General features: G+C 47.6%; 1 protein-coding gene across 3 annotated transcripts in view; it reads left to right on the top strand.

Annotated features, from left to right (window-relative positions):
- The first annotated feature begins 7,447 nt into the window (after positions 1–7,447).
- PRKCB (protein kinase C beta) overlaps positions 7,448–12,654 on the top strand; it is a 331,204-nt gene continuing 325,997 nt past the window's right edge. The window contains exons 1-2 of one of the 3 annotated variants that reach the window (XM_019430299.2): positions 7,448–7,987; positions 8,996–9,027. In XM_019430299.2, coding sequence (XP_019285844.1) covers positions 7,815–7,987; positions 8,996–9,027 — 205 coding nt within the window. In that variant the 5' untranslated portion in view covers positions 7,448–7,814. Of the gene's footprint in view, positions 7,988–8,995; positions 9,028–11,040; positions 11,174–12,654 lie in introns of those variants that run through there. The other 2 variants (XM_019430298.2, XM_019430300.2) reach the window with 2 other exon arrangements.

A 12,654-nucleotide genomic window follows, 5' to 3' on the forward strand; every position in this document is an offset into this window, starting at 1 on the left:
TTATTTGAGAGAGAGAGAGAGAGAGAGTGTGTGAGCAGGGGAGAGGGGCAGAAGGAGAGAGAAAGAGAATCTCAAGCAGGCTCCACACTCAGCTTGGAGCCCGATGTAGGGCTTGGTCCAACAACCCTGAAATCATGGCCTGAGCTGAAATCAACAGTCAGTTGAGTGTCCAACTCTTGATTTTGGCTCAGGTCATGATCCCAGGGTTGTGGGATCAAGCCCAGTGTCAGACTCCACACTCAGTGTGGAGATTCTCTGTCCTTCTGCTCTTCTCCCCACTTGCTATCTGTCTCCTTCTCTCAAAAACAAACAAACAAAATTACTGAATACTGATAAGGAGGAACTTACTTCTGTCATTTTGTTATTTGTTTTCTATATGCCTTATGGTTTTTTTATTCCTCGTTTCTTGCATTACTCTCTTTGTGTTTAGCTGATTTTTTTGTAGTGAAACATTTTAATTCCCTTCTCATTTCCTTTTGTGTATATTCTATAACTGTTTTCTTTGTGGCTACTATGGAGATTGCATTTAACATCCTAAAGTTAAAACACTATAATTTAAATTTGTACTAGCTTAACTTCAACAACATACAGAACTCTGCTCCCATACGGTACTGTTCCCACTTCCTTCAATTATATTTTTTTATTTTTTAAAAATGTTTATTTATTTTGAGAGAGAAAGACAGCAGGGGAGGGGTAGAGGGAGGGAGGGAGAGAGAGAGAGAGAGAGAGAGAGAGAGAGAGAGAGAATCTCAAGCAGGCTCTGTGCTGTCAGCCCCCCGCAACGTGGGGCTCAATCTCATGAACTGTGAGATCATGACCCAAGCTGAAATCAATAGTCGGCCGCTTAACTGACTGAGCCCCCCAGGAAACCCCCACCTCCTTCCATTATGATGTCACAAAATGACATCATTATATACTGTATGTCCAAAAATACAAACCAATAATGCATTGCCTCTTAAATTATGTAGAAAAAAACGTGTGGCATTACAAACCAGACTTACAATGGTACTAGCTTTTAGGCCTAATAATTGTTTTGTAAACAAAATGTATTAGTCTTTTTATTGTTTTTTTTTAATTTTCTTTTTTTTAGTGAGCTCCATGCCTGGTGTACAGCCTGTAGTCTTGAGATCAAGAGTTGCATACCTTTGCGACGGAGACAGCCAGGTGCCCCAAGTTGTATTAGTCTTGGAAACCATGTAGAAAACAAAAAGTGGAGGTATAAACCATTTCTATGATAATGCTGGGTTTCATAATTGCCCATATATGTTCACTTTTACTGAGATCTTTATTTCTTCACATGGCTCTGAGTTACTATCTAGTGTCATTTCAATCTACATGATCGTCTTTAGCATTTCTTGCAGGGCAAGTCTAGTGATGAAAAAAATCCCTAAGTTTTTGTTTATCCAAGAATGAATGTCTTACTGTCTTCCTCACAGTTGCAAGGACAGTGTTGCCAGTTTTAAGATTCCTGGTTGACAGGGTTGTCGTTGTTTCTTTTTTCCATTTATCACCATGAATGTACCATTTCACTGTCTTCTGGCCTCCAAAGTTTCTGATGAGAAATCTGATCATCATCTTATAGAGGATTCCTTGTATGTGATGAGTCACTTCTCTCTGGCTGCTTTCGAGAATCTCTGTCTTTGTCTTTTGACAGTTTGATTACAATCTGTCTCGGGGTGAGTGTCTTTGAATTTACCTCACTTAAAGTTATTTGAGGTCCTTGGGTGACTGTATTCATGACTTTCATGAAACTTGGGAAGTTTTGGCCATTAATTCTTCAAATAATCTTTCTGCCCTTTCCGTCTTGTTTCCCCTTGGGGTGGTCCCACAATAAGTATGTGCCTTTACACATAGCATTCCACAGATCCTTAGGCTGTGTTTACTTTTTTTTTTTCCATTTGTTTTATCCTTCTGTTCTTTGATAATTTCAATTGCCCTATCTTCAAGTTCACTGATTCCTTTGTCTGTCTGCTCAAATCTGCCTTTGAATCCCTTTACTGAATTTTTTTATTTCAATTATTGTACTCTTCAGTTCTAGAATCTCTTTTGGTTTCTTTTTAGGTTCTCTCTTGATATTTCCACTTTGTTCATCCATTCTTCTCTTGACTTTCTCCATATCTTCCTTTAGTTCTTTGAGCATTTTGAGACAGTTGTTTTAAAATCTTTGTTTAGTAGTTTCTCTATGGGGTCTTGCACTGAGACAGTTTCTGTTGATTTAGGTTTTCCCTTTGAATGGGCCATACTTTTCTGTTTCTTAATATTAGTTAATTTATCATTAGTAGCAGTTCTAAAGTGACCTTGAGAATTGCTTCACTTTTCCAAGTTTCTGTTTTCTCGTATGTTAAATGGGAAGCATGGCATTTTATTAATTCAATACATATTTATTGAGCTCCTCCTGTGTGGCCCCCCCAATTTTCTGACACTCTTTATTGAGACATGGGGTATTTTTCATGTTTATTTACTTACTTTGAGTGAGAGAGAGAGAGAGAGAGAGAGAGAGAGAGAAAGATTGAGAGAGAGGGAGCATGAGCAAGGGAGGGACAGAGAGCAGGAAAGAGAGAATTCCAAGTAGGCTCTGCACTGTCAGCACGGAGCCCAACGCAGGACTTGATCTCACATACTAGGAGATCATGACCTGAGCTGAAATCAAGAGGCAGACCCTCAATCGACTGAGCCACTCAGGTGCCCTGAGACATGGGGTCTTTTTATTGGGACATGAATATAGGCTCTGTGATTTCTTCACCATTAGCATATGTCAGAAATGATGCTGTACCAGTTTCCAGGTCAGGCTTTGAGAACTGTTATCTTCTATTTCTTACCTCTTGGAGCACTCACTCTTGGAATTCAACCACCATGCTATGAGGAAGCTCAAGCTGCCATGGAGAGGCCCACATAAAGAGACCCAAAAGCCCTGGTTCAAAGCCCTGAGTGAGCTCTCAACTGACAGCCAGCACCAACTTATCAGCCATGTGAGTGAGCATCTTGAAAGCAGGTCCTTCAGCCTCTGGTCAAGCCATCACTGCTGATACCACATAGAATAGAGATAAGCTTTTATTTACATTACCCAATTTTAACAATTAATTTATTTAATATTATTTAAAGTCTGTTCTTTAGAATAGAGAAATAGTCTAGAGAAATATAATGTGAGTCACATATATAGTTTTGTATTTTCTAGTAGCCACATTAAAAAAGTAAAAAGAAACAGGTGAAATTAACTTTAGAAATCCGTTTTAGCCCAATATATCCAAAATGTTACAATTTCAACATGTAATAAAGATAAAAGTTATTTATGAAGTATTTTACATTCTTTTTCATTCTAAGTACTTGATATTTTGGGACGTATTTTATACTTACAATCACATCTCAATTCAGATGAGCTACATTCCAGATACTCACTAGCCATATGTGGCTAGTGACTATGATATTGGAGAACGCAACCTGGAATGAAAGATTTGGAAGGCAAACTATTACATCTCCACCCCTGTTTTACAGGAAAGCAAGGCACAGAAGGAGGAAGTGACTTGTCCAGGGTTATGCACTACGGTGGGTTGGGTGGTGGCCCCTGCCCCCCCAAAAAGAAGTGTTCATGTCTTAATTCCTGGAATTAACATTCCTGTGAATGTTATCTTATTTGAAAAGTTTCTTTGCAGATGTAATTATGTTAAGGATTTTGAGATGAAGAGATCATCCCAGATTATCTGGTTGAGCCCTAAATCTGATGACCCGTGTCCTTGTAAGAGATACACAGAGGTGATTAGACAGAGGAGGAGAAGAGAGACACAGAGAGAGACATTGATATGAAGATGGAGGCAGAGATGGGGGTGATGTGGCCACAAGCCAAGGAATGTTGGAAGCCACTGAAATTTGACATTTACTTATTTTTGAGAGACAGAGAGAGAGAGAGCATGAGTGTGGGAGGGGCAGAGAGAGAGGGAGACACAGAATCTGAAGCAGGCTCCAGGCTCTGAGCGGTCAGCACAGAGCCCGACGCAGGGCTTGAACCCACGACTGGTGAGATCATGACCTGAGCTGAAGTCGGATACTCCACCAACTGAGCCACCCAGATGCCCTGACAGACACTGAAATTTGGAAGAGACGAGGAAGCATTCTTCTCTGAAGCCTCCAGAGGGAGTAGGGCCCTGTCGACATCTTGATTTCAGCCTTCTGGCTCCCAGAATTGTGAAAGAATCAATTTCTGTTGTTTTTAGCCCACCTGGTTTTGTGATAATTCATTATGGCACCCACAGAAACCTTGAAGCTTGGACTTAAGACACGTTGGACTCCATTCCTGGCCAGAGCAACCTGCCTCCCGTTGCCTCTGAAATCTTTCAAGCGGCTAGCATTCGTGCCTTTATTAGCAGGGTGGACCGAGTGGGGCTCTGGTGACCTAGAGGACCCACAATGAATCTATAGCAAGCCTTTAGGTCCATGTGGCACCAAGCTGTGTGGTCACCATCTCTTGCCTTATCTACTCAAATGATCTCGACTGCTTCTCCTGCTTCTATTCTATCCCCTTTTCAATCTATTTTCCACACAGTATCTGGGGTAATTTTAAAAACAACAACAACAACAACAGGTGGCTCAGCCGGTTAAGCATCTGACTCTGGCTCAAGTTCAAAACTCACGGCTTGTGAGTTCAAGCCTTGCATTGGGCTCTCTGCTGTCAGCAAATAGTTTGTTTCAAATCCTCTGTCTTCCTCACTCTCTGCCCCTCCCCCACGCGCATGTGTGTGTGTGTGTGTGTGTGTGTGTGTGAGCGCGCGCGCTCTCAAAAATAAACATTTAAACAACAACAACAAACAAAAAAAGGAAGCAAGTAATCAGGCCACTTCTCTGCTCTCAACTGTCCAATAGCCTCCTGTTCGCTGAAATGAAATCCAGACTCCTTACAAGTCTACAGTGCCCTGCTACCTTACTGACCTTGTCTTGTACCCTTTGTGTCCTCTCCTCTCCAGCCACAGAGGCCTCTTTCCTGTTTCTCCAACATGCTGAGCACACTCCTTTCCCAGGTCCTTTGCATTTGCTTGTTTTCTCTGTCTCGATCACTACCCTCAGATAGCACGGTGGCTCACCCTCTCACTTCATTGAGATCTTTTCTCAGATGTCCCCTTATCAGAAAGGGTTTTCCTGGCGATTGTCATTCTTCATTCCTTTACCATGTTTTCTTGTTTCTTTTACGGCATCAATCTCTACACCACCTAGTATAGGTTTGTTAGTTTATTAGGTTATTGCCTATCTTGCCCATTAGACTATAAGCTCCATGAAGGCTGGGCCTGCTGTCTGTTTTGTTTAACAGTATGGAACAGCACCTAGCTGGTGCTCAATAAATTCATTGCTAAAGGAATGAACAAATGAATGAGTGAATGGCGGAATGTGGGTTCCATGTAACCATATCTTGCTTCCTAGAGAAGTCAGAATCTGGATATTTATGTGAAATTCTATACCCAATATGAACGAAAAAAATTCTGCTTCGCTGGCTAAAAAAGTGCATCTAAGGGCCACCGGTTGTATACCCCTGCCCTGGGGATCTGGGTCCAATGGGAACTGTGTCCCCTCATCCTCACATGGTGCAGCCCCTCCAAGAATCCAGTGTTTCTTTGGTATCCACCAGCCCTTGCCTCTCCAGGCTCGGGCCCCATGAGGTACTGTTTGTTGTTACAGAGCAAAGTCATCCAGAGCAGTTCGTTCAAAAGGCAGGATGTGGGCTGCAAGCTTCCAGCTCATCGGTTCAAAGGAAATCTACTTCAGCAGCAATGTCTCCTGGGATGTTTTCCCAAGCCTCCCTGGTTGGTGATGGGGCCTCTGAAAGGACTAATAATAGACAGGCACGTCCAGTTTCCAAAACATGTCAACCTTAAAAGTGAATGCTATTTTTTCCTCCTTACCTTTGAATTCCTATGCAGCACAGGGACATTCTATTAACACAGCCCTGGCTCTCCACATGTAGCCTAATAATGACTTAACCACTCAGCAGCTTCCAGGCGAAATCGTCATGGCGGTACCTGAGCTTCATTAGGCAGGAGTTCACTGTAGCTTGTTCAACTCCACCCTGCTCTCTTTCGTGCCTTTATCACCAGTATGCTTTGTAGTTAGCGTGGCCTAACCTCTCCATTCAACAACAGCATGACTTTGGGTGTATATCTTAATCACCCTGAGCCTCACCATCCTTCTTCACAATGAAAATTCTGGACTTACACAAGGTCGTTGTTGCAAGGACTAAGTAAGACAGTGCAAGTACCTGTGACATCTACCTAGCACTCGAGGTTTATTATTATTGAACACATACTGGACACAGTGAGGGGTGAGGGGCAGTGTCCTTTAAGCTTTCATTTGCTCACATATTTACATAATCACTCATTCAACCGATATTTATGGGGCTCTGAGACGGTGTCAGGCACGGAGTTTGGCTCTGATGACATAATGGTGAGCAGTGCCTACTCTCAGAACCTAGGTGTAGTGAAGAAGTTCATGGTCTAATGCAGCACTGTGTTCCCAGAGAGTAGGGCATGGTGTGGGGGATGTCTGAGACACAGGGCATGGATAGGCTAAATCATACTGCATTATTTACTCATCTGGACAATTATCATTCTTTTTGGTTACCTTTCCATCCTTCAGATTCCATCCAGGAGAGGATCCCAGTTGGACGTTAGTGTGTCTTTAGCATCTCTCTAATATCTTTTAATTTCCCTCTTTAACAAATAGAAGAAGTCTCCAGATGCAGGTATTTTGGGCAGGTGGTAGCATCTGGAGAGATTTTACTATTATGGATACCTCTTGCTATTCAAATTCAACAACCGGATAGACTTTCTTTTTCTTTTTTCAGATGGTGCACAAATATGACTAGCATTTGTGAAGACGGGTCACCTTCAGCCCCATTTTACAATTGAAGAAACTGAGTCTCTTGGTGGAGGGGATGGACAGAAAGTAGGGAGTTCCCTTCTAAACGGTTGGGCAAGCAAAGCCAAGAAATGTCTTTGTGGTGGATATATATATATATATATATATATATATATATATATATGGGATGTGTATATACATATATATATACATGTACGCTCACACACACACACACACACACACACACACACACACATAATAATTGTGCTCCTCCCCTACCTCTGCAGTGTGTGCGTATGTGTGTGTGTGTGGAGCCACAGGCCTTTCCGAATGAGTGACAGCGGGAGTCCATCCCTCCAGGAGACGCGTGCAGAATGACCAATGGGATGGAGGCGGGGTGGATGGGCACCAGTCTCTGCAGAGGCCGGGTGGAATCCGTCGCGCCCACCCTTGCCACCTCCCACCCCCAGTCCCCGTCGGTCCTTCCGCTCTGGGTTCCCCAGGGGGCGCACCCAAGGTGCTCATCCCCTTAATGCAACCTCAGGCGCAGGAGTGGGGCAGGGGGCGAGGCTCAGGGCTGACGATAGCAGGCTGCGGTCCCCGCGCCGCAGCGCTGCGGCGGTGAACACTTCGCTGGGAGGCCGGCAGTCTCAGGGGTGCCAATATGTAAAGCAGCTGGCGGCGCTGGGCGGGGCCTGGGCGCGATGCAAATGAAGGAGGCGGGGCCTGCCCGGGGCTCCGCCTCCCTCCCCCGCAGCTGGGGCCAGCGGTGCCAAGCGCAGCTGGACGAGCGGCGGCAGCTGGGCGAGTGACAGCCTCAGCTCCGCGCGCCGCGGCGGCCAGAGCCGGCGCAGGGGAAGCGCCCGCGGCCCCGGGCGGCAGCAGCGGCCGCCTCCTCGCGCGCCTCCCGGGCCCGCAGCCCGCGCTCCCGCGGCCCCGGGGCCGGCACCTCTCGGCTCCCGCTCCCCGCGCGCAAGATGGCTGACCCGGCTGCGGGGCCGCCGCCGAGCGAGGGCGAGGAGAGCACCGTGCGCTTCGCCCGCAAAGGCGCCCTCCGGCAGAAAAACGTGCACGAGGTGAAGAACCACAAATTCACCGCCCGCTTCTTCAAGCAGCCCACCTTCTGCAGCCACTGCACCGACTTCATCTGGTGAGAGCGCGCCGGCGCAGGGGCACCTTCCCGGGGCCCCGAGGGCAGCGCCGCGCGCGGGGCCCCCCTCTCCGCGTCCCCGAGGGGGAGACGAGCGCCGCCGGGCCCCGCATCCCCGGCTCCCCGCCCCGGACGCCCGGGTGCACGGTCCTGCGGCTTCCTCCTCCCCGGCCCCAGACGGCCGGCCGCGGGGCGCCTCCTGCCCGCTCTTCTTCCCAGCCGCCTCGGGAGAGCCCCGGGGCCGCGTCGCGGGCGCTGGTTCTCCGGCTGCTCCGAGCGCGGGTGGCTGTCCCTCCCTGGAGGGCAGCACCTCGAGTGCCCGCTCTCTCGGGGTTCCCCGTCTCCCCGCCTCTTTCCAGGCTCGCGGCGCCCGCACCCCCTCCCCTCTTTTCCGGGGGCAGTGCCCTGGGTGTCCTGTCTATCTCCCTGCGGGCGTGGGGCATCCTTTCCTCCCCTTCTGTGTCTCCCGCCGTGCCGCCCCGGGTTATCTCTTACTGCTCTTTCCTGCGGGCCAGGGTTCCCCTTTGCGCTCCTCAGTTTTCCCCTCGCTTCACTGCGGAGACCTTTATTCCCAGCTCTCGCCCCGTCCCTCTAGACATGGGGAGCCCTTTCTCTCTTCGCAGCCCCCTGGGGAACCCCACCACCGCGGGGTCTTTCTCATCCTCCCTCTGGATGTGGCTTTATCTCTTCTCTTTCCCCGAAGGTACCGGGGCATCTCTGTGGGCAGATCTCCCGCCTGGCCCCCACCCTCCCTGCGACGGAAAGGCTCCCCCCATCCCGCCACCTGGTGGTCGCAGCCTCTCTCTTCTGCCTTCTGAGGGGGAGGTGGGGGTTACCGTCGAGCTCCCAGCTGCCCCCTCCCCCAAAGGCGGAAGACTCTTGGGCACCCGCCTGTGGCTAGGAGGTTGCACCTGGGGTAGAGGGACCGGGGAAGGGGGGTGACGTGGGGGAACTAGCTGGTGGCTGGGCCCCTAGGGCTGCCTGACATGCCTGTTTCTGCCTTTGCAGGGGTTTCGGGAAGCAAGGATTCCAGTGCCAAGGTAGGCTGTGGGGCTCTGGGGATGCCCAGTTTGTGGGAAGAGATGGTGAAAAAGACTTTCTAGAAGTGACTGAGTTAGGCAGGGAGTGGAGGAATCGTATCTGTCAGAGTGACCTGCCAAGCTAGGAATGCATCACCACAAAAGGGTCCTTTTAAGGCGTGTGTTTATGTGGGGGCAGTGATGCTTCATCCAGGACAGGTGAGTGCCGTGAGAGACCCTATTTCTGCCTTTGCGGCTGGAAGAGCCTGAACCTACCTTGCTTGGCCAGTCCTGCTTCTGGAAGAAGTGTCTCCAGGGGCCATTTCTGGGAGGATCCCTTCCTCAGAGAGGCCCTTCCTCATCTCACAGAGAGAGGTTCTATCTCTTCCCCTGCTTCACAGAAGTCTCCACAGGTGGCTGCCGCCTCTGCATAAGGTGCATCCCCTAGAAAAGTGACCGGGGTTGTCCCCTGGGCCTCCTCCCTCTCTGAAAGAGGTCGTTCCAGATGGGGTGCCTCGCCGATGCTGATTGCCTTTCCATCTTCTGGCTACTACAGGAAGGACTCCAAGTGACTGGTTACCTGGGTCTTTGCACCTGGTTTGAGATCCTTGACCCTAGCCAGAGATGCTCAACCTAGTAGTGACTTGTACTCCTGTGTAAGGTGGCCTTGGCCATTTCTCACTGCAAACTCGCTCTCCATGGTCAAATTCCCTGTGGACTTGTTTAGCCCTTAGGGTATCCAACATTTTTTGAATTTGATGTCCACATTCAGAACTGGGAGATTTCACATACATCCTTGAATTTCCAGCTTTGAGTTTGCTGAGAATTGGTCCTACTTTCTTGTTGGAACAGTCATTTGGAGTTATTTTCATAGTTGGGGGGGGGGCACACATTCACCATTTTATCTCAGTCCTTCCCAACCAGGCCCACCTCACCCAGAATTTCTGTCTCTGGTAGGCATTCAAGTTTGCAACTTCTGTTCTGGGAAGTTTTTTTTTTTCCCCCTCCCCAATTCTCAGGCATGTGTGGTTGAGTTTGGTGAGAAATGTCTCATTTCTGGGGCGTGTCTTAGGGGCAAATTGACCACACTGGGGAGTGGGGTTTAGATCAGGAGAAGAAAGCATTTGAGCATTCAAGAGTCTGTGACGTGACTTAGTACTGATTTTTTTTTTTTTTTTTTTTTTTTTTTTTTTTTTTATGTTATAGCACCTCCAACCCTCCAGGGAAAAGTCCAGTAATCCCTGGTGAGTGTAGGTGGCATTGTCAGTCATACACGGTGCTCTCATTGTGGCACTGCTGTCTTCTGAGACTCTCAGGTTCCTTCACCTGAGATCCAGGGAAGAGCTGGCTCATACAGTGAGCCTTCAGACCTTCCCAGCCTCTCTTACCAAGATGTGGAGCCCCAGCCAGCCTCACACTCTGCACCAGAGAACTTCCTAAATCCCTTTATAATTTTTTTCCAGTTTTACATACTCTCTTTTTTAAAGTTTATTTATTTTGAGAGAGAGAGAGAGAAGGTACACGTGAGCAGAGGAGGGGCAGAGAGAGAGAGAGAAAGAGAGAGAATCCCAAGCAGGTTTCACATTGTCAGCACAGAGCCCGACATGAGGCTTGAACCCACGAACCATGGGATCATGACCTGAGCTGAAATCAAGAGTCGGACACTTAACCGACTGAGCCGCCCAGGTGCCCCTCCAGTTTTATATGCTCTTATTTCAATTTTATTATTATTATTTTAATTGAAGTATAATTAACATCCAGTGTTATGTTAGTTTCAGGTCTTTCCAAATCCCTTTAAAGTGGCAACAGCTTAGGCTCTTTTGCAAACAGATTGTTTTCTAGAACTTTGGCCCCTGAAGCAGAATATCAGTGGTGTCTTAGTGCTGGAATGTGTAGATGATCTTTGAGGTTACCTTTCACTTCCATGCATCTGTTTCTGTCTTTGTCTCTTGCTGGTGTCCAGGGTGATTTTTGAACATTTTTATTGCTGCTTTCCCACCCGCTCTGCAGTCACTGATGCTTGGGGAAGTCACTCCGGATGTGTAGGTGATGACATACCTGAAGCAGGAGATCCTGTTTTTCAAAGCCTGGAAAGTGGTAGGAATTTTCTGGTGTAGTGAGAGTAAAGCAGAATTAAAGTTTCTCATCAAATACGGCAACTTCAGAGGTAGAAGTACGTGCGATTATTATTATTATTATTATTATTATTATTATTAATCACCTTTATTTTTCTCCTGTCCCTGAGGGGCAGTGTAGGGTAGTGCACATACATGTATAGGCCATCAGGCAGGTCACTGTGGGTTTGAATTTGGCTTCGAGGCTTCCCAGCCGTGTTATTGAGCTCAGGTGTCTTGTGTATAAAATGGGTCCAATAAACAGGACCTACCTTAAAAAGTTGCCGAGTAGCCCAAAGCTGTTGCATGGGAGATGTTTGGATCAGAGCTTCGCACAGAGTAAGTGCTCAGAAAAGATCAGCCCCTGGGATTGTCCCCCAGCTCCCCCAAGGTGGGGGCTGGTGTGAGAGAAGACTGTCCCTAGAGAGTTGCTTTGCCATGGAACCAGCTGCTAGGTGAGAGCTGAAATGCAGCTGTGAACATCTGGTCACCCATGTCACTGTTTTGGCAGTTTATTCCATCTGGGCTGGAGTGGGAAGGAGCAAGAGAGAGGGGATAGGGTGGATTGGCAGCCCCTGACATAGAGATGCTTAGGTTGGAGGGAGGCGTCCAGGAAGGGGAGAAGGTTATCTTCTGATCTGCTCAGAGTTGCCTGGGACTGATTTTGGAGCCACCTGAATATTTTGGCACCACCGATTTCCTCTGAAAGTACGCCCAATTAAAATGGGATCCACATTTTATAGAGAACACATAAGGATTTATTTATTTATTTATTTATTTATTTATTTATTTATTTTTCAGAGAGAGAAATAGCATGCAAGTGAATGAGGGGCAGAGAGAGAGAGAGAGAGAGAGAGAGAGAATCCCTTGAGGGGTAGAGAGAGAGTGCGGAGCCTGAACTCACTCAAAGTGGGGCTCGATCTCATGAACTGTGAGATCATGACCTGAGCTGAAGTGTGATGCTTAACTGACTGAGCCACCCAGGTACCCCAAGAATACATAAGGTTTTAGTTTCTTACATTAGTCAGAGGTCCAGAGCCCAGGGTCCTATCTCCTTTCAGTTTTCTGCTCCACCATCCAGGAGGTGACAATTAGCTCATGGTCTAAGTAAGAAGGATGCTAGATTATCCAGTCATCAAATCTTTGTTTCAGCCAGCAGGAAGGAGGAAAGGGTAAAAAGACAGGCAAAGGTCACATGCTCACTGTCCCTTATGGAACTTGCTGCAAGATACTTCTGCGTCTGAGCTATTAGCTAGAACTTAATCGTATACCCACACCATGTTACAAAGGGGTATATGGAAAATGTGGTGTTAATTTCAAGTTGTCCTGTTCCTGGCTACAAGTTAGGGTGGCGGTGTTCCATTTCAAAAGTAGAAGGGGAGAGGGGGTTAGTCTGTGCCATTCTTGGGTAGGAGTTGTGTAAGATGATCCTAAGGCAGGGAACCCCCTGAGCCTCCGTGCTCCATTGTGCTGCCGTGGAAATTGGGGATGCTGGGATGGGCTGAGGGAGGAAGGATGGAAAGTCCATCAGCCA

This window comes from Panthera pardus, unplaced genomic scaffold, assembly GCF_024362965.1.
Source record: "Panthera pardus isolate Hobbes unplaced genomic scaffold, ASM2436296v1 HiC_scaffold_5, whole genome shotgun sequence".
In the NCBI taxonomy this organism is placed as follows: domain Eukaryota; kingdom Metazoa; phylum Chordata; class Mammalia; order Carnivora; family Felidae; genus Panthera; species Panthera pardus.